This window comes from Vicia villosa, linkage group LG3, assembly GCF_029867415.1.
Source record: "Vicia villosa cultivar HV-30 ecotype Madison, WI linkage group LG3, Vvil1.0, whole genome shotgun sequence".
NCBI lineage: Eukaryota > Viridiplantae > Streptophyta > Magnoliopsida > Fabales > Fabaceae > Vicia > Vicia villosa.
Window position 1 is genome coordinate 215,909,034 of NC_081182.1, and position 20,357 is coordinate 215,929,390.

Consider the following 20,357-nt stretch of genomic DNA (forward strand, 5'->3'; position numbering starts at 1 on the left):
TAGTAAAATTCATGCATTGTATTGTGACAACCAAAGTGCCATCCACACAGATTCTAATCCTATTTTCCATGAAAGGACTAAGCACCTTGAGATTGACCGTCACCTTGTGAGGGAAAAGATTAGGCAAGGCATAATGAAGTTACTTCCAATAGTCTCTCAAGAACAATTGGCAGATTTCGTCACAAAGCCTTTAGCTACAAGTTTCAGAATTTCATCTCCAAGCTTGGCATGATTGACATATACCATGCTTAAGCTTGAGGGAGGTTGTTAAAATCAACGCTTCAATAGCTTATTTTTCACTATTGCAGTTAGTTATATAGTTGGTTCGTTTGTTATAGGAGTTAGTTATTAGTGGTTGCAAAGTTTGTTGAATGTAACAGCTATGCTATACCATATATATGCCTCACTCTTGTACTCTATACTCAAGCAATCAATATACATTTTCTGCTTCACTCTTCTCTTCCTTTCTTTGCTTACTCTCCATCAATGGAGTTCTTCATCGTGAACTTAAATGTTCAGTTTCTTAACAACTAAAATAATAAACTACAAACTAACATTTGGCTATAAAACAAGGCAATGATAACATGACTTTAATAATTTTTGTTATATATAAACGCTGCAACAATAGTAGTCATTTCTTCACCTTATTATTTGACATATAGGAAAGAAATTAATACTACATCAGCATTAATACAACAATCAATAATAATACTTAAATTCACAAGCATAATAAGATAGTAGTTCACTCAAACGATAAAAGAAATTACCCAAGATTCAAGGGTAAAATCTCTAACAACAATAGAAGTCGTAGTAACACAATGCAAGGGAAAATACTCTAATAGCCAATAGGGGCACTTAAATCAACCTTAGATTCCAAAATTGATCTCTCCTGTTGAGTCAGACTTTCCAAAATAGCTTTAGAGGAGGTCAATTGATGCTTAAGATCTTCCACATGTTGAGTTAAATTGTTTATCTTCAAACTCACCTCTTCAACATCCTCGGTAACTTGTTTATTAGAATCGAATAATTGTTGCAATGCATCTTGAGAAAATTGCAAATAAGGAAAGAAAACGCGTTTTTCAACACCATCCAACCAACCCTTGTCAAAAGCAAAACTGCGCACATCTTTAAATAACTCAACAAATTCTGAGTGGCTTGAACCTAACACATCCAACACACTATGGGTTTTGAGAAATTTCAATAGCTTAGCTAGGCAGTTGTATGCATAACCCTTGTATCTGTTACTAAGTGAAGTATCCCTTAAAAGAACTGAAGGATGTTTAACAAGAAAATCAATCAACAAATGCATGTTCTTATAATCAACAAGCTTCGTAGAAACCAATTCATCAAACTCATGCATGACATGATTACGAGAACTTAATTCCTCATGCTCTGCCTCTGGTATCTGCACAAAAAACATGTTGATTCAAAAATATTGTCAGTGTGATTGTTTCTGGTGGCAATAGCTAGAATACATAGATTGATATTTACCTGTGTAAAAGTCGACTCATTTCCTAATGCTGCTTCATCTTTTGGGGTTTCTACACTTGTATTTTCATTAATAGTATATTGACCTCTAGAATCTTTCTGTAATCGTTCGAATAAACGTCTAAATTGTGCATGTGTTTCAAAATCTACAGTAAAATAGTATAGATTAAAATGATTAGATAATAAGTCATAAACATGATAAAACAACATTTTTCATTAGATGTATAATTACTTATATATTTATTAAAAAATTGGGAAAGGAGAATACTATTATTAATTAAAATGACACAGTTGACCATTTAAAAGAGGAGATTTAAAACTTATTCCTTGAAACTCATGGACATATACATTTGTGTATAATCTAAATGATTTAGTGGTAGTGCGCACGTGACATTCATAAATCCACATAAGAGCTCTAAGAAATAAACACACGTCTACATAATATTTTATAAACATTGCATAATTTATTAAAACCATCATGTAATGGTCACAAAAGTATTGGGTATAGTGTGTACCTTTGACCAAGCAGCAAATTTTATCAATGTCAAGCATGACAGAAGGAGTTGAGGCTAAAGTCAAAGAGAGTCTTGGACATTGTTGTACAAAACGATATTTTGCCGCTTCAAATTGAATTCCTTGGGAATGGAAGAGGCTCGGTAGGTAGACTAAAGCTACAATATTTAGATTTAAGATCTCGATTTTCTGATCACCTTCAGTTTTAAATATTTCTTCCAACTCATCTGCTTCACTTATCATCAAAGCCTCTAATTTAGGAAGTTCTTTGCATACGGAGACCGAAAAGACACATTTCAATTTGCGACACTTTATTACAACAAGTGTGTTTAGATTTGGAAAACATGTTGTTGAGGACAAGTTTTGATTCTGCCAGTCATCTTTGATGATATGCTTCAACTCTTTGCATTCTTCTATTCTTAGATAAATCAATTGTGATAGGCATCTTAAAATAGAAGTAGAGAAAATTATTTCCAATCTTTCACATCCCACGATTTTTATTTGGGTAAGGTTTTGTAGGGCAAAAGAATCTTTGGGACCCACAAAAAGGCACATCATATAATACAGGTCTTGTAACTCAATCATTTGCAACCCCAAGTTCATTGGATGTCTTTCTAATTCATTGAGACAAATTTTTTTTTTCTGCTATGGAGTTATGTACCTTGAGACTTTCAAAAGCAATAAAATGTTCCAAGCTCCCACTCAAATCCTACATGAATATTTTTGAATTTCTGTGAGAAGTACAATGCTTAATTAAATGCGATATGTTTTAGATCATATTCTTTTAGTTAAGAGTAATTAAAAGGGATGACACCCTTCCATTTTACCTTAAATATATATTGTTATTGGCCAGTAACCATTCAATACTTAGTATTTTATTATATCAATTGTACATCAAAAAATAATATCACAATTGTCAAGTATTTTTTTGGTTTCATTTTTTTAATAAAAAGTGATACAAAAGAATTATATTTAAATAGAAACAAAAATTCATAAAATAGTTCAGCAGAAGTAGGGAAAATAAATTTTGGAACAAACATTGACTAAAAGAAAATACACTTAAGTGCATTATAGCATAACTTTTTGTATATATTCATACCTTCATTTTTTTATTATATTTACCGAATTTATATTCGATATCAGACATATATATATATATATATATATATATATATATATATATATATATATATATATATATATATAGGGGATGTATCAAGTAGGAGGAATTTTTAAATAAGAGATAAGAGGATTCAATGCTAATCATTGGATTAATCAAGAGAGAGAATTAAATTATTTATTAAAATATTAATATAATTATTATTTCTCTCTCTTGATTAATCCAATGGTTAGCATTAAATCCTTTTATCTCTTATTTAAAAACCCTCCTACTTGATACATTCCCTATATATATATATATATATATATATATATATATATATATATATATATATATATATATATATATATATATATATATATATATATATATATATATATTACTTGGTATTTTCAGAAACTTTTGAAATCACAAAAACATCAGGTATTGATGACACTTGATATGATTGTAACTTGTAATATGGTAACAATGATATTAAGCATTTTATTTTGAAAACATTTTTATTTCTTTAATAATATCATAAAAATATTACTTTCACCAAATAATGGGAATATCAATGATTATTTTGGCAAACAACAAAGATATATGGAAACAAGATACCTTTATGATTGTATTATCCAAAGAGCATTCCACAAGTTCAAATTCTTTCAAAGGAGAAAATGTTACGTCATATTGTTTACCGCTCATGGCTACTAAACTTGGCAGAGCACAAAGTCTGAGACATTGTAGTGCTGGAAGATGAAGACGAATCTCATTGTGGTTTGAATGGTCTTCAGTGTAGTGTCCAAATATGTATTCCAATTTCCTGCAATTTTGAACATAAAGTGTTTCCAATTTTGGGAAGACGTTGTCCCGATTATTGCCACCACTTTCATCATCTCCTGTGCCTACTATTATGTGCTTTAGTTCATCACAATGCTCAATTCTCAAAGTTTCCACCAACATTCTTGAAGCAAAAGAAAGCATACACACAGATTTTATCTTCGAAAAACCAGACAGAGTAATCTCTTTTATATAGCACATGATGTTTGATGGTAGTGGTAGGTATTGAGCATGCTCCCATATATAAAGGAACTAAAAATCAAACCAAACATTACTGACGTGCGCATACAACTTATGCAAATACAAACATATAACCTTTTTTCATAGATATTAATCATGGAATGCAGCAAATATTCTACTTAATTACTATAAAAGAAAGTAGCAAGAACAACTTACATAACCTTAGGATAAAGTGACGTACAAAATGCATTACAATAGCAACAACAAAGATATATGGAAATAGGGATACCTTTGTGATTGTAGTATCCAGAGAGCAATCTTTGAGTATAAGTTCTTTTAAATGTGGAAATGGTGTGCAATATTGTTTAGGACACACGGAGACTAAACTTGGTAGATTGCAAAGTTCGAGATATTGTAATGCTGGAAGATGAAGTGGAATCTTATTGTGGCCAGGATGATCATCAGTGTAGTTTCCAAATATGTATTCCAATTTCATGCAATTTATAATGCAAAGTCTTTCCAATTTTGGGAAGATATTTCTCCAAATATTTCCACCATTTTTATCATCTCCAATATCTACTGTTATTTGCTTCAATTCATCACAGTTCTCAATTCTTAAAGATTCCACCAACAATCTTGGAGTAATAGAAATCTTAAACACAGATTTTATCTTTGAAATACCAAACAGCGTAATCCCTATTACATTGCACAAGATGTTTGATTGTACAGGAAGGCACTGAGAAGGTTCCCCTAGCTGAAGATCATGAGAAATTGATACCTGTAGTGTAATCCCAATATAAAGGAATTAAAAATCATACCATACATTATTAACTTGTGCATACAACTTATGGAAATGCAAACATAAAATGTTTTTTCTGATATACTTATGCTAATACTTTCTAGCACCGAAAGGTCTTGAGAAGAAGGAAAAAGAAATATTGATTCTAATGCGTGACATATTTTAATATAGAAAAAAGTTCATAAAATAAATAAATAGAAGTTTGGAAAATAAATTTAAAACAAGTAATTTTCAATTTCAATCCAACTGATATATGGGAAAAGGGATACCTTCATGATTGCATTATGCACAAATTTTGAATCGGACTGATATTTACCGAATTCATCATTAGGTTTGATAGCATCCTTGGAGTATTCTGTGATTTTAAGTTCTTTAATAGGTGGAAATCTTATGCAATATTGTTTAGGAGATATGGCAATTAAATTGGGAAGATTGTAAAGTTCGAGACGTTGTAGTGCTGGAAGATGAAAGTGAATCTCATGGTGGTTTGGATGTCCATCAGTGTAGTGTCCAAATACGTATTTCAATTGCTCGCAATCTCGAACGTCAAGCATTTTCAATTTTGGGAACACATTACCCCAATTCTTGTCAGCACTTTCATCATCTTCAATGTCTACTATTATGTGCTTCAATTTATGACAATTCCTAATCGTCAAAGTTTCCACCAACATTGTTGGAGCAAAAGACAGGATAAGCACCGATGTTATATTCGAAATATAAGAAAGCGTAATCTCTTTTACATTGCACAGGAAACTCGATTGCACTTGAAAACATTGTACACTTTCCCATATTTGAAGACGGTGTGAACTTGATACCTGTAATGTGATCCCAATACAAAGGAACAACTAATCAAATCATACATTCTTGAAGAAATGTGTATACAACTAATGGAAATGGAAATGGAAACATATAACATTTTTCTTATATAAGTCCTTAAGATATATGTATGTTATATATAATTAATTTTTGCATGCAGCTTTTTGAAACAATTTAAATAGTACACAACTTCTCTAATAAAAGACTTCAAGTTTTGGATATTTAATATTCACAAACTCTATCAATAGAAGATACTTATGATACATGTAACACATTTAAAATAGAACATATCTAAACATAACAAAGGTTAGAGTGTTACTGATGTTGATGCTGTTGAGTTGTTCTGCAGTGGATCCTTATGAGTCGATGGGGTTTTAGTAGTTGAAATACTCCCAAGTTTGCGTCTATAACCATGACAAGATGTCAAAGAGAAGATATTGCATTTGATAGTGTCCACTTTTTTGTGTACCTTGGAACCACTTCTAGAAGTTGAAGAGGACTCATTCACTCGGGAAGACATAGAATGAGAATATCTTGGAAAAATACTCATGAAATTTGGTAATTCAAACAGATTTATTTCTTTTAGTGAATTGCGTTCTACATGTTGGTTTTGGCCAAGTATATGCTTTAGCTCATCACATCTCTTTATGTTGATATTTTCTAGTGCTGGAAGATCTTGAAAAGATAGGGAGTGGAATATTGATTCTAATCGGTGACATCGATCAATGTCAAGAACTCTTAGTTTTGGAAACATTGGTCCATGACTCTTGTCATCTTTATTATTGTCATCTATTACTTTGTTGTCCAATCCCTCAAAATCAGCTATTTTCAACTTCTCTAGCAGCACGATGTTCCGAGAAGTTAATAATGGAGAGAGGCTAATCAACATTGGGCATTTCTGCAGTGTCACACTCCTTAGATTGCAGAAATTAAGTGTGCAATTAAACAATCTTCGAAACATTTTACAATTCTTTATCGATAGTTTCTTTAAACTCTTCAAAAAGTCAACAGAAATGGAGCCATTGAACAGTTCTACCAAATTTTCCATTGTATCCAGTTTTAGTACAACCAATTTGGACAATGTATTTGGTACTTCAGAATGAATAGTGCTAATCAGACACTTTAAAAGTGAAATACGTGTCAAACGAAGCTCAACAAGATCATTCATACCGTTAGAAACAATCTCGGGAATGAGATTTTTCCATCCCTCCTTTATTCCATTTAGTTGAAGACCCTTTGTTGTTTGCATGCAATACTTGAATGTTTCTTTTGAAAAAAAACATTCATCATTACCTGCCTCAAAAGACACATATTTTGATAGTGAATCATCCATCACACTCCACCCTTTACGGATACGATACCTTTGTAACTCGGGTAAGGTTATTTCTCCACAAAAATCATTAAAGCTATCTATGAAGTACAACTCTTCAAGTGTTGAGCATCTTTCAATAACCTCAAATGGATTATTCCTTCTAATTTCACATTCTTCCAAGTTTAACAATTTTAATTTCCCCAACATTGCAATTTCGTGTGGCAATTCATTGATTTTGCATTCAACCAAATCAAGAGTCTCAAGACTTTGTAGATTTCCCAATACAGAGATGTCACCTAAATCAACTCCATCAACCAATATAGATCGAATATTTGCCAATGAGCGAATTGAATCTGGTACTAATAGGGGTTGATTTTCATGACCTAAAAAGCACAAAACTCGAAGCTTACCAATATTTTCAAAGAATGAATTTGGGACTTCTATACTTTTACAGTCTTCAACTATTTCCATGTCGACAATTAGAATACCAAGTTTCGAACCATCATACCTAGAGGAAAACAAATCCATGTCATTCCCTTTAAAAAATAAATATTTAACATTCATTTCCTTTTCAAGTGATGATTTTGTATCTTTGTTGGACAAATTTACACTTTGAATCTCTTTATTTGCTATCCAATGAGCCACTTCACGAACAAAATCATGCATTCTTACATATTTATCACCAACCTCCATCAACAAACAAGAATCTATGAGTTTATTTTTGGCTACAACAACTTCATCTCGAGCATCATCGTATTTGCCATAATCTTCCCCGAAAAGGCCCGTTCCAATGCCAAGTCTAGTTAGAAATTCAAGAGGGATGTCTTCACCTTTTGGGAATACAGATGATAAGAGGAATAATCGCATGGCTTTTTCATCCTTCATAAAATCATAGCTAAACTTCAAACATTTATAAATTTCAACCTTTTCTTTATGAACATCGTCCATGAGGACAGGGTTCTTCAAGGATTTTAAGGTAGCATCCCATGTGTGCTTACGATATTGTTGGCCCCTTAAACTACTAGCGATAACTGCAATTGCAACAGGTAAATGTTTGCATTCTTTAGTAATTTGACGTCCCTTAGTGATCAAACTTTCTGAAGAACTATTGCTTATACCGGCATACATTTTGAACATGTCCCATGCTTCTTCTTCAGATAAGAGCTCCAATTCAATCATCCTATCACAACCCATTATATTGAAAATTCGTTTACTGCGTGTGGTTATAAGAAGTCTGCAACCTTTGTGATTGGTTTTTTTTGGAATTCCTATTAGATCAAAATCAATAGGCAAGACTCGATCCCACACATCATCCAATATTAGTAGAATTTTATTACCATTTGTTAATCTATTCCTTAGTTTTTTGGGTCGTTCTGATTCATGAATTTTGTCCAATTTTAATCCTAAAGGTCCGGCAATATCATCTTGAATTCTTTTTGTATTAGGATCAAACGACACAGTTGTAGCGATTACATGAGCGAATTGTTTATTTTTCTTTAGTTCTCTACCCACTACTTTGGCCAATGTAGTTTTTCCGCTGCCCCCCATCCCTTGCAATGCGATCATATAGTTGTTGTCATCTTCTAGTGCCTCCAGCAAATCTTTGTATTTTGACTCTCTACTTTGAAAAGAAATGTAATTTGTAGATGTGAAACGTTCTACATCCGGAAGACGGCGATGAGGTTCCATTTTGTCAAATTTCTCTGCCTTTTTTGTTAATTCGTTTAATCTCATCTATGTTATTTTCTAAGTCCTTTATCACGTTGCTCCAATATTTTTATTTCTGATTCCAGCCAAACCATTTTTTTTCTTTGAAATCATTAGCAATGCATGTAAAGAAATATACACGATGTCTTCCCCAAATTATCAATTTGTCCACAGATGTCTTCCCCAAATCGGATAAGCAACTTTATATCTGAATCAATTTCAATAGATCAAAGTAACCCATAAATTTCCACAAAACTTCAAATAGACATTATCTAGTTTAGAGTTTAACTAAGTTCTACAAGCAAAAATATAGAATTAAAGGTATGGTTGTCAAATTTGTTGAAATTGCTACAATTATTTAGAATATTCTTAAATATAATACTTCCTCTGTCCCAAAATAAGTGTCTTTCTAGTCAAAAAAAAGTTGTCTCAAAATAATAGTTTTTTAACTTTTTCAATGCAATATTAATAATTTTCTTTTACCAACTTTACCCCTAATAATTATTGTCTACATTCTTTTCAAGTTATGACAATATACATCAACCAAAAGTAATTAAGGATAATTTTGTAAAAACATTACCGTTATCGACTCAATCATTGATTTTCTTAATATGTGTGTAACAACCTTAAAAGACTTTTATTTTAAGACGGAGGAGTATGTATGAAAATTATAGAAGAGTTTAGAACTATAATGTGTACGAATATGGTAGAAGAATCTAAAACTATAAGTTTTTGGAAATGATAGACGAATCTAGAACTATCATATTACTAATCTATCATGAAATATCTAGAAAGAACTAAAATAATGTAGAATCATTCACTAGCATTGAGAGATTGGTGACTTGAGTCTATATATAGACAATTGGTACTTTGTATTAATCATCCAAGAAATTAATGACATAAACTTCTTTATAAACAATTATTTAAAACTATCTTTTATCAACTATCAACTAATCAATTACCAACAAAATTAATAAAAAAAAGTTTAGTTATAGATGTCGTCATTTATGTTCGTCTTTTATATTTTGGTAGTTTTGTGGTTATTTTAGTAGCTATTTAGTTAGCCTGACCTCAAGCACACATATATACCATATCATGGGAATCTAAATGAAAAATTACCTAGTTGGCTACTTACTACTACCTAGGTTATAGCTTTTAAGCTAAACATGTTCTTAGTTAGTTACTTAACTTCATATCTCTCTCACATACACACATTACAGATCTCTCGTATGCTCTCTTAATCTCTTACACACACATTACCAATCCTTCTCTCTGTCTCTCTCTCACTCTCACATATACGCATATTATAGATCTCTCTGTGACACTCACACACATATTACAACTCCCTCTCTCTCTCACACACACACAAACACATCACATACTATTAGGAGGCTAGCTTAGGATACAGGTTACATGACATTACATATATTTACATATGTCAATACCAGTGATCACCATGCTTGTTACTTGCTTTCTAAAAAAGCTTATCTTGGTAAATATCGTGTCACTGTAGCTAATGGCCAATCCCTAGCAATCATATGTGTAGTTTCTACTTGTTAAGAAGTGTGGTTAGGCCTAACTCAACCCTACAAAAGCGGCTTGTAGGGTGAGGATTGCCCCCACTTTATAAGGACATGTTCAGACCATATATTGTCCGATGTGGGACTCTTAACACACCCCCTCACGCCCAGGACTAGACAACTGGAGCGTGGAAATAAACGGTGGGTGGCCCGATAGCGGAAACCATGGAAGGTGGCCCACAGGATCTTAAACCAGGCTCTGATACCATGTTAAGAAGTGTGGTTGGGCCTAACTCAACCCTACAAAACCGGCTTGTAGGGTGAGGATTGCCCCCACTTTATAAGGACATGTTCAGGCCATATATTGTCCGATGTGGGACTCTTAACACACCTCCTCACGCCCAGGACTAGACAACTGGAGCGTGGAAATAAACGGTGGGTGGCCCGATAGCGGAAACCATAGAAGGTGGCCCACAGGATCTTAAACCAGGCTCTGATACCATGTTAAGAAGTGTGGTTGGGCCTAACTCAACCCTACAAAACCGGCTTGTAGGGTGAGGATTGCCCCCACTTTATAAGGACATGTTCAGGCCATATATTGTCCGATGTGGGACTCTTAACACACCCCCTCACGCCCAGGACTAGACAACTGGAGCGTGGAAATAAACGGTGGGTGGCCCGATAGCGGAAACCATAGAAGGTGGCCCACCGGATCTTAAACGAGGCTCTGATACCATGTTAAGAAGTGTGGTTGGGCCTAACTCAACCCTACAAAACCGGCTTGTAGGGTGAGGATTGCCCCCACTTATAAGGACATGTTTAGGCCATATATTGTCCGATGTGGGACTCTTAACACTACTCATATTTCTCCTTCCTTATAACCCTATATTGTACTTGCACTTAATGATATTTTCCTGGTACCGTGTATTACCATAAATATGTTGTTAGTCTCTAAGTTCTCGAGAGATAACAATGTTGTGATTAAATTCTTGGGTGATAAGTGTTTTTTCAAATCTCAAGTTTCAATGCTTACATTGCTTGAAGGTTTTCGTGATTCCAGTAGATAGTATTGATTTCCTCGCTTGGTTGTGGCACATCCAGCATGTTTTCCATGTACTATTCCAATTTGATGACTAATTGTAATAAAATTCTAAGTCTGTTTATTTTTCTTAAACAATTGGTGTACATAAAACTACCTTTAGTCTTTTAGGGATTTTTGACTAGGTTATGCAAACTATTCTGCTATTCGACGGGCGCTAAAGCATCCTAATATTTTGTTTTTTATTAGGGCATTTGTTTACTAGGTCATGTAAATCTTATTGTATTGAAAATCTCATCGATTGTATGCCAATGCATCTATATCATTGTATCACTCTCCTTTTGAAGTAGCGCACAATGATTTTTTGGATCTTGCAGCGCTTCCTTCGACTTATGGCTTTCTTTACCATGTTGCTTTTTTCTATGCTTATTCCAAATAGACTTGGATATATTTTCTTAAAATCAAGTTAGAAACACTTCTTGCTTTCAAATTATTTCATAAGTTTGTTCAAAGTCAATTTAACACTACCATTAAATTTGTTCAATCCGAGTATAAGGGAGAATTTAGACCCTTCACCATTAGATCATGAATTTCATAATGAGTGCATTCCTTTCCCCTCAATTTCGAATTCTAATGATTCTTTAGCCCCAAGTACAACTCACGAGTCAACGGATGAGGCATTTTCATAATGAGGCATTCATTTCCCCTCAATTTCGAATTCTTTGCAAGTTTCCCCACTAATTCATCTCTTTTACACATACCTAGTCCCATGTCACTCTTGATCACTCCTCTTATCAGTTTTCAGGCCCCTCCTACATCTCCATAGGATTCTACCATGAGTCCATCAAGCGAGTCAAAGTACCCTATTGTTCCTTATTCCTATCTTCGTTGAGTTCAACAATTTAACACATATCCCATGTTGATTCGTGCCAAGACATATCACTCCAATCCTAAGGCTTTTCATTAGCAAATTAAACCTATGTCATTCAAACCATTTCTCTATAATCCATATCGGCTCGAGGACATGAGACTTGAGTATTAATCTTTACTAAAAAATAATACTTGGACACTGACCTCTCTTCCACTAAATTGAAAACTTGTGGGGTGCAGGAGAGTTTTCAAGGTTAAAGATAATCTCAATGGTTCAGTGAACAAGTAAAAAGCTCGACTGGTTGCTAAGTGGTTTCATCAACAGTTTGGCTTTGATTTCAATGAGACTTTTTTCTCTCGTTGTTAAACTTGTAACAATTCGAGTTATTCTCACTTTAGCTCTTACATTTGCATGGTTCAACATTCCGATTTTGTGCAGTATGATCCTTCTCTAGTTTTCAAACTACAGTAGGCCTTTTATGGGCTCAAACAATAACCTTGTGTCTGGTATGAGAAGCTAAATCGGGCCCTAGTTTAGTTTGATTCAGTCACAGCAAATGTGATCCCTCTCTTTTCATATATTCTCATCAAGGTAATACTCTTTATGCCATAGTATACATGGATGAAATTCTTATCAAAGGCTCTTACTTTGTGCTCATTCACAAGCTTATAGACTATATTCATGCTAAATATGATTTCAAGAAGTTCGGTTCCGCTAAGTATTTCCTGGGCATTAACTGTTAGGACTATGGATTTGTGATTGGCAGCAATTTTGTTAAAATATGCATCACAGCAAGATGTTGAGCACGATGTTTTGACATGATGATCACACATCATTGCAGGTTTACTTCTAGAAGACAATTTATTATTAAATATTTGAAGATTCTCTAAATATTCAGCTATAATATCTAACGGCCCAAGAATGATTGATCTAGGAACAATTGTCTATGTTCCAACTGTGCGCTTGAGTCATAAAAAGGATGTTCAACAATTAAGGGAACATGTGATTGTTCCTAAATTTTTGCAGAAAATTCTACATATATTGTGCAATAGTCCAGATTGGATTTGTTGCGTATTTTAAGCCTAAGCCGCTGCTTAGCAAAGGCTATCTAAAGAGGACATTCCTAAACCTAAAAGGGGCGTATAGAAAGCTACGCTTGAGTATTGTGAAATTAGGTTTTTTTTGTTCTTTTGTGAGCTACTATTATATCTCTTTGATATTAGAGGTGGAATGTGTCTTTGAGTTGTAATTGTTAATTACTCATGAGCTTTTAAGCAAGAGTGAATGATGTGTTTTGAAAAAGTCTCTTCAATTCACTGTTAAAAGTTATTATCATTGTTGTGTGATTGAAGGGATGTGAGAGGGGTCTCAGAGAGATTTAAATATAAATAATACAGGTAGTGACTAGGTGCGAATGTTCTAAACCCGAGGTTGTTTATTGAGGACTTCAAACTAATACTATTATAGTTGATTTCTTTCTAGGCTTGGATTCCCCCAGATGTAGGTGACGTTGCACCGGATTGAGTATACCATTGAAATGTGTTATTTAATTCCTGTAATTTACTTTATTTTGTTAATTGTTACTAGTATTGCAATTTCGTGTCATTGCATTCGACATTGTAGAAGTCCTGACATCGTGTACGACATCTGTTCTTTCATGTTATGCGAGAATTTCAAAGATCAAGTGTTTAGATTCAAGAAATCTTATAGTCACTAAATCTAATTATATTTGTGGTCATCTTGCGAAAGTCAATATGAGCAATGTCAATGGTGTTACCACTCCCATGCTTATCACGTGACAAACATGTATCTTCTCCTCTTCATGATCCCTTCATGTATTGATCCATGGTTGGTGCACTTGAGTATGTCGCTCTTACTCGCCCTGATATTACTTTTAGTGTCAACAAAGCCTGCCAATTCACGGCTTCCCCTTTTGAATCTCATTAAGCAGTCGTTAGACACATCATACGTTATCTTAGTGGAACTCTTCATCATGGTTTTCTCATTTCCCTAGCACCACCCTCGTGCAAGCTTTCAAATTCTCCCAACCTTCTTTGTGATAATCTTAGTGCGGTTCTTCTGTCACATAATCAGATTCCTCATACTCGAATCAAACACATTAAGTTGGACTTTCATTTTTTCCGTGAATGTTTTATTTCAAAGTTATTGAAGATCCAACATGTTCCAAGCTCTCTCCAAATATGTAGATCCTCTTACAAAGCCTTTGGAAGCTGCTGCTTTTCAAGAGCTTTGCATCAAGCTCAAAGTCGTTGCTCTCACCCCTCCATGAGATTATGGGGGAGTATCAAGAGGCTAGCTTAAGCAACAAGTTACATAACTTTATATATGCATTGATGCATGTCAATACGAGTGTATACCCATGTATATACATACATAACTACATATATAACTCTAACTAACTCTTGCACCATCCACCATACAGTCCATGGCTATATATAGATGGGTATGATTTTGTAAGTGATAAGGGAGATTAAATAATTTATGTGAGAAATACATTTCTATCACGGCATTCCAAACCAAAGATTGAAATATTAAGAATGGCAACAATTATAAGCTGATCTCCAGCTTTTCCATTGCCTTTAAACCAAAAAATTGTATAAAGAGATTTTATATTAAGTTGTTCAATGCCTAAACCTTCTTAAAAACAAAATATATATACACTACGCTACATGTCTTTTTTTTTTTTTTTTTTTCATATATGATGATGACCTTGTAATTATGAAAAAAAGCTTGCAAAAACCAATGAGAGTTCAACTAATATCTTAGGATAAAGCATAACAAGAGAAGATAAAAAACAGAAAAATAAACAGAATAAAGGCAACTAAGCATGGATATGATTTTTACCTTGTTATCCAACAGATTTACAAATAACCACTATATGAGTGCATGGTCAAGTCTTGTGAACAATCTTCTTCTTTTTTCCAGTCAGCAGCGAGAACAAATTAACGTTCAATGCAATTCAAGTTCTGCAGTAAACATTTAATTTTTGATTTGTCACTAACATTCCACATACTCTAAACATCCATGATTTTAAATTTTGAAAGAACTTTTAATTTTATGTTTGATAGATGATAGAATAAACCACAAATTAGTCCCTATAACATATAAAACATGTAATTTTAGTCTCTTGCTATCTAGTTGCTAAGGTTAACATAGTAAATTTTCATATACATGCAAGTTGGGGTATGAAAATTTTGATCTTCAATAAAAGCATATCAAATAAAATTGGAAATCAAATAAAAACAAAAAATGGGAAAGAGTAAACAATAAAAGAGATATTATAAATTTTTTACCTGATTTTGAATACTTTGTGTATACTAGCTCAAGGACCAAGATCACCTACCCTTTGTTTTTTATACCTGGCTTTGATACCTTTCTTTATACCTCTCTCATCTAAGTCTATTTTCAAATTGCACTAAAGGTATTGATGCAATAAAGAGAATAAGTTAACGTTCACTGCAATTCAAGTATTGATGCAATGCAAGTAGCTAACATAAAGAGAATAAGTTAGCGTTTAATGCAATTCAAGTATTGATGCAGTATTTCAGAAACTTTACAGCTTGCTAGCTACTGATTGATTTAAAGCTTCAATTTCAAAATTTGCTAGCTCACAATTTATAAGGTGCTCTCGGTTCTTGGATTAAATGTTATTTGTATGTTTGAGAGTGCCCTGTTAATAAGAGAATTGATCGCTAAGGGAATTGATCGTGGCATTATTGAACACATTTTCCATTCCATCGCTAAGGGAATTGACTGTGGCATTATTGACCCCAATCATGCCTCCATCATGTTTAAAGCCTTGAACACATTTCCTCCACCAATTATGCCATTAAAATCTTTATAATGCTGCCCCATTACTTTTGCAAAATTTTAGACTGGTGTTACGATGTTCACAGATTTTTAAAGCGCGGCTACAACTTTGCTGCTACCATTGTGAGTATACTTACTGCTGTCCAGATTTGTTACGCAGTCGTTGCCTATCATTATCCCAAAAAATAGTAGCGACAAAGTTTGTTAGCTGTTTGCCTTCATTTATGTGTAACAAAGAAAATGTAATTTGGTTTCAATATGAAAACTGCTGGAGACTGAGATTAGACATTCACGTCAACTTGAAACCGCATTTCACTGTCGCTTTTTTTTAATGTTAATTTAACTTCGGTTTCACACTTATCTTTGCAGTATTTTCCAGCTTAAAGATGATGACTGTTTTGAACTAGATGTTATTTCCCATTTCTGAAAATCGCATTCAAATATTAAAACAAAGTGAAAGAGAACATAGAAGTGGTTATTCAATTTTATTATAATCTGCAGATAAATAGTATGATTAAATAGTCAACTTTGTGATCATTCACCTTTAATTGAAACAAATTTCTTACTGGTCCATAACTTCAAAACATTAGGCCCAAACTCTTAATCTTAATATACAGTACACAGACTTGGAGACACCAAAGTTTGAATTGAACTAACTAGCCACCAGTTAAGTGTAGGAAATTTATACGCACACAAAATACCATCAAGAAGATCCATATAGTAGCAAATGTCATCGCCATCACGGGAATCAGCACATTGATGTCATGGGAACGCGGAGCAAGTCATTGAAACAAGACTCAGATGGAAAGATAGTGCATAAGGTCACCCGCATCATCAAGATCCCTTTGCATCTCCAATGAGAATGCCGACAAGGAAGATAATCTTTTGGGGAGAGTTTGATTGATGTGATGGTTGCCAAACATAACTACCAACCAAGTCATTGTGCAGAATAACAATTTCCACCAGTGACCTAAGGTTGAATAAGAACTATGTATCTTCAACCTACAGAAAAACACAAACTCTACTTTTTTCATCAAATCTCCATAATATACTTAGCAATCCAAACAAAGTTCTTAAGAGAAACCCAAGTATCCTCCCCTTCTCTGTCATCTCAGCCTTTTTTTTAATTCATTGGCCATTAAAATCAAGAACCAAAACAAAGCACATGAGAAATAATGGATAGTCAAGAACTCCAATACAAGGACATGGAAGAGAATGAAAGAGGAAGATGGTATCAGTGGATAAATCCTTGTAACAATGCCACCTTTGGCTCAAAATAAAACATCAGAAATGTTTTTTTAACAAAGTAGAGTTGTATTGTTCCATTGAAGGATGGTTCAATATAGCATAAACAAAATGCCTATAGCTAGTCTGCAAGCTTAAAGCACCATTCTTTACTTACATTCATGGACCGTGGTACACATGGCTTATGTAACCATTACATAGAGTGTGTTTGTTCGTGCAGCCGGTGTGTCTTACGAAATCGACTTTGCATATTGCTTCCCTAAGCCTCTAACTGACTCAAAATTTACCCAACTTAGAAGCATACTCAATTAGTCAGTCGTATGAACATAGGTGCATACATACATGAGTAGCATTTGATCAATATACTCGATTGATTTCATTACTGATGTTTAAAACAAAATGGCTGCCATAAAAATTACGTCTAAATAGGACATTTACAAGCATACATAAAAACAAATGTGACTCTGTTCATACCTTGCTAGTCATCGCTAAAGGAATATGTTTGATCGAACAAGGTTCTCATTTCAAGTATAACAACAAATTCAAGGAAACCAATAGCAAAGTCTTTGTTGCACCAGAATTATAAATTATATCATCCATATTCATATAGATTCAATTAATCATTGGTAATTAATGATCCATGAAGTAACTAATAATTAAATCAAGTACAAAATGAATAACATAAACCGAATTAACCTATAGGTCTTCTTATGCTCAAGTAACGTAGCACCGTATCCAAATCATAGAATTAAGAATACGGTGATATCAAACTCTCAATGCAGACTACTAGGCCACCATACATTGAGACATCTAGGTCACCAACCCTTGAGTCATAAAAACTCTTTTTAAACGAAACAAAATAAAAAATACCAATCCTTGGATCATATACAATCAACGGAAACACAAACTATTAAATTTGATTTATATTCGCGTGATTGAATTTATAATTTAAATTTTCATTGAAGTGATTATTTCGTAAAATTCTTTATTTTCTAAACATTAATTTTATGAATAATGAATTTATTTTCTAAACATGAATTTATAATGAATTTTTCTTGTAGGTGAAGAGCTATAACATGCTAGTTGTTGAATGCAGTATAGGGCAAGCAACAAACAAGATTTGGAAATATTGATCCGGGAATTATCGTCTTCAGAGATGGAGAGATGCCATTCAACAGTTTCTACAGTTTCGAGCTTGGGATTGAATGAGAAAAGAGTAAACAAAGATATAGACAGTAAAAGAATAAACACATTCTTAGCAGAGAAAGAACTTATTAGGAATGTAAATATATTCACTCTTCACAAACATACACTTACCGACCCGTTATGCTCAACCTACGATACTCATCTATGTCATCACGTATCTCTCACATAAGGGTCCATCTCTAGAGCACAAACGAGATCATCTCACAACTAAGGTTATCTCTAACGCGAAGTCGCGAGAACATCCGTGTTCTCGCGTCGGCGATCTCTCGCGCGCCGCTGAAACACGAAAGCATTACGAACAGATACAAACGGTGAATGCTAGCTCTAAATCTATCTCTAGAGTTCAGAACCAACAGATAATCATCCTAGATAAGGATTCAAGAAGTTTATCTCTAAAGCAACCTAAATCCCCAGCATAGAGCAAAAATCCAGAATAATATCAACACAGATTTGTAAAGCAAGTTAAATATAACATTATAATCGGTAAATATACATAAGATTCAAGTAAATATACAAACAAAACCAACCAAAGAGAAATACACAAAGATGAAGAGAAACGAACCGAAGATCTCCCGGTTTGTCAGCTCCGTTCGACGCTCAATCCACCCCCGATCATCCTTATGCAACCTCCGAAGTTGTTTTCTAAGCTAATTTTGATCTAAGAATGAAGTTGATGGTGTTGGGACTCAAAAATACCCAACCCATGACCTAAAAATGTGATTTTGGCCCCTTTTAACGAGCTGCTGTCTTAGTAGGTCCACTTAGCGGACCCCCTCCGCTCAGCGGACTCAAAATTGCATCCAGATGCTGATTTCCTCCGCTGGAGCTCCCGCTCAGCGGAGTCTGCTAAAAAACAGATTTTGTTTTCGCCATAACTCGAGAACCGTAACTCCGAATTGCGCCTGGTTCGAAGAGTTGGAAAGCTTATTCAATGCTCTATCCAATAATGAATGAATGGAAACCAAAATGATGATTTTGGTCATCCTTATTTTGAGTCTTTGGAAGTCCGCTTGACGGTGGCTAAGCGGGCTTTTACCAAAATTGCAAAATCGAAGTCGTGCCTTTGACACTTTATTCCTCAAGGCTCCAATAAGCATGAATACCTATAAAAACAAAGGAAAAACTATCAAATGGTATAAAAGTATATGAAAATACAACTATTTACAAAGTATACGTATTTATACATAAAACGGGGAATTATTCAAACGGTATTAACAAAAGTATCGATAAGTGCCACTATTTACATACTCAAAACATCGACATTTTGGCACTTATCACTAGTAAAGTTATAGAAATTAGAATATCATGGTGTGTATAATTAGCAAGACTAGTGTTTGAATTACACTAGAATATGATACTTCAGGACCAATTAGTTTTTCATCCTCTTCTTCAGGCCTAAAAAAAAAGTTTGCACATCCAAGGATCTAATGTCATATAGATAGACAACATACGAGATTTTTCCATATAAGAACATTTTAACATTTTTTCTATATACAAGATTTTCTCATATAGAAACATTTTAACACTTTTTCTATATAACTTTCTTGGTGTATAAGAGTTTTATTGTCTAAATATTTATTTAGTAAGGACCTTTTCTTTCCCAAGTAATTCATCTTAAATAATTTCTCTACGCAAGTATATCTTCTATCTTTTCTCACCAATACATCTTCTATCTTTCCTTAAGGGTAACAAATACTTATATCCGCCAATTGTAGAGTGATGGTGGTAGGCGTGACAACGCCTATCCCTAACTTTTTGATAATAGATAAGGGCATAGGATTAATGTTTGCCCCTAGATCACATAGTGCCTTTCCACAAAAAGTATCTCCAATGTAACAAGGGATTATAAAACTTCCAGGATCTTTCAACTTATGAGGGAGCTTGCATT

The 20,357-nt window shown here is 33.8% G+C and overlaps 2 protein-coding genes across 2 annotated transcripts; both read right to left on the reverse strand.

The window, feature by feature from the left end:
* Positions 1 to 713: 713 nt before the first annotated feature.
* On the reverse strand, positions 714 to 2,604 carry LOC131593548 (uncharacterized). The gene is made up of 3 exons (XM_058866088.1): positions 2,004 to 2,604; positions 1,492 to 1,634; positions 714 to 1,405 (listed from the first exon to the last, which is right to left on the reverse strand). The coding sequence occupies exons 1-3, from the start codon at positions 2,602 to 2,604 to the stop codon at positions 836 to 838; spliced, it is 1,314 nt and encodes a 437-aa protein (XP_058722071.1). The 3' UTR covers positions 714 to 835.
* Positions 2,604 to 15,544, reverse strand: LOC131593547 (probable disease resistance protein At4g27220). The gene is made up of 7 exons (XM_058866087.1): positions 15,502 to 15,544; positions 15,053 to 15,174; positions 6,058 to 8,965; positions 5,192 to 5,737; positions 4,413 to 4,901; positions 3,722 to 4,195; positions 2,604 to 2,710 (listed from the first exon to the last, which is right to left on the reverse strand). The coding sequence occupies exons 3-7, from the start codon at positions 8,782 to 8,784 to the stop codon at positions 2,621 to 2,623; spliced, it is 4,326 nt and encodes a 1,441-aa protein (XP_058722070.1). The 5' UTR covers positions 8,785 to 8,965; positions 15,053 to 15,174; positions 15,502 to 15,544; the 3' UTR covers positions 2,604 to 2,620.
* Between the last annotated feature and the right edge of the window lie 4,813 nt (positions 15,545 to 20,357).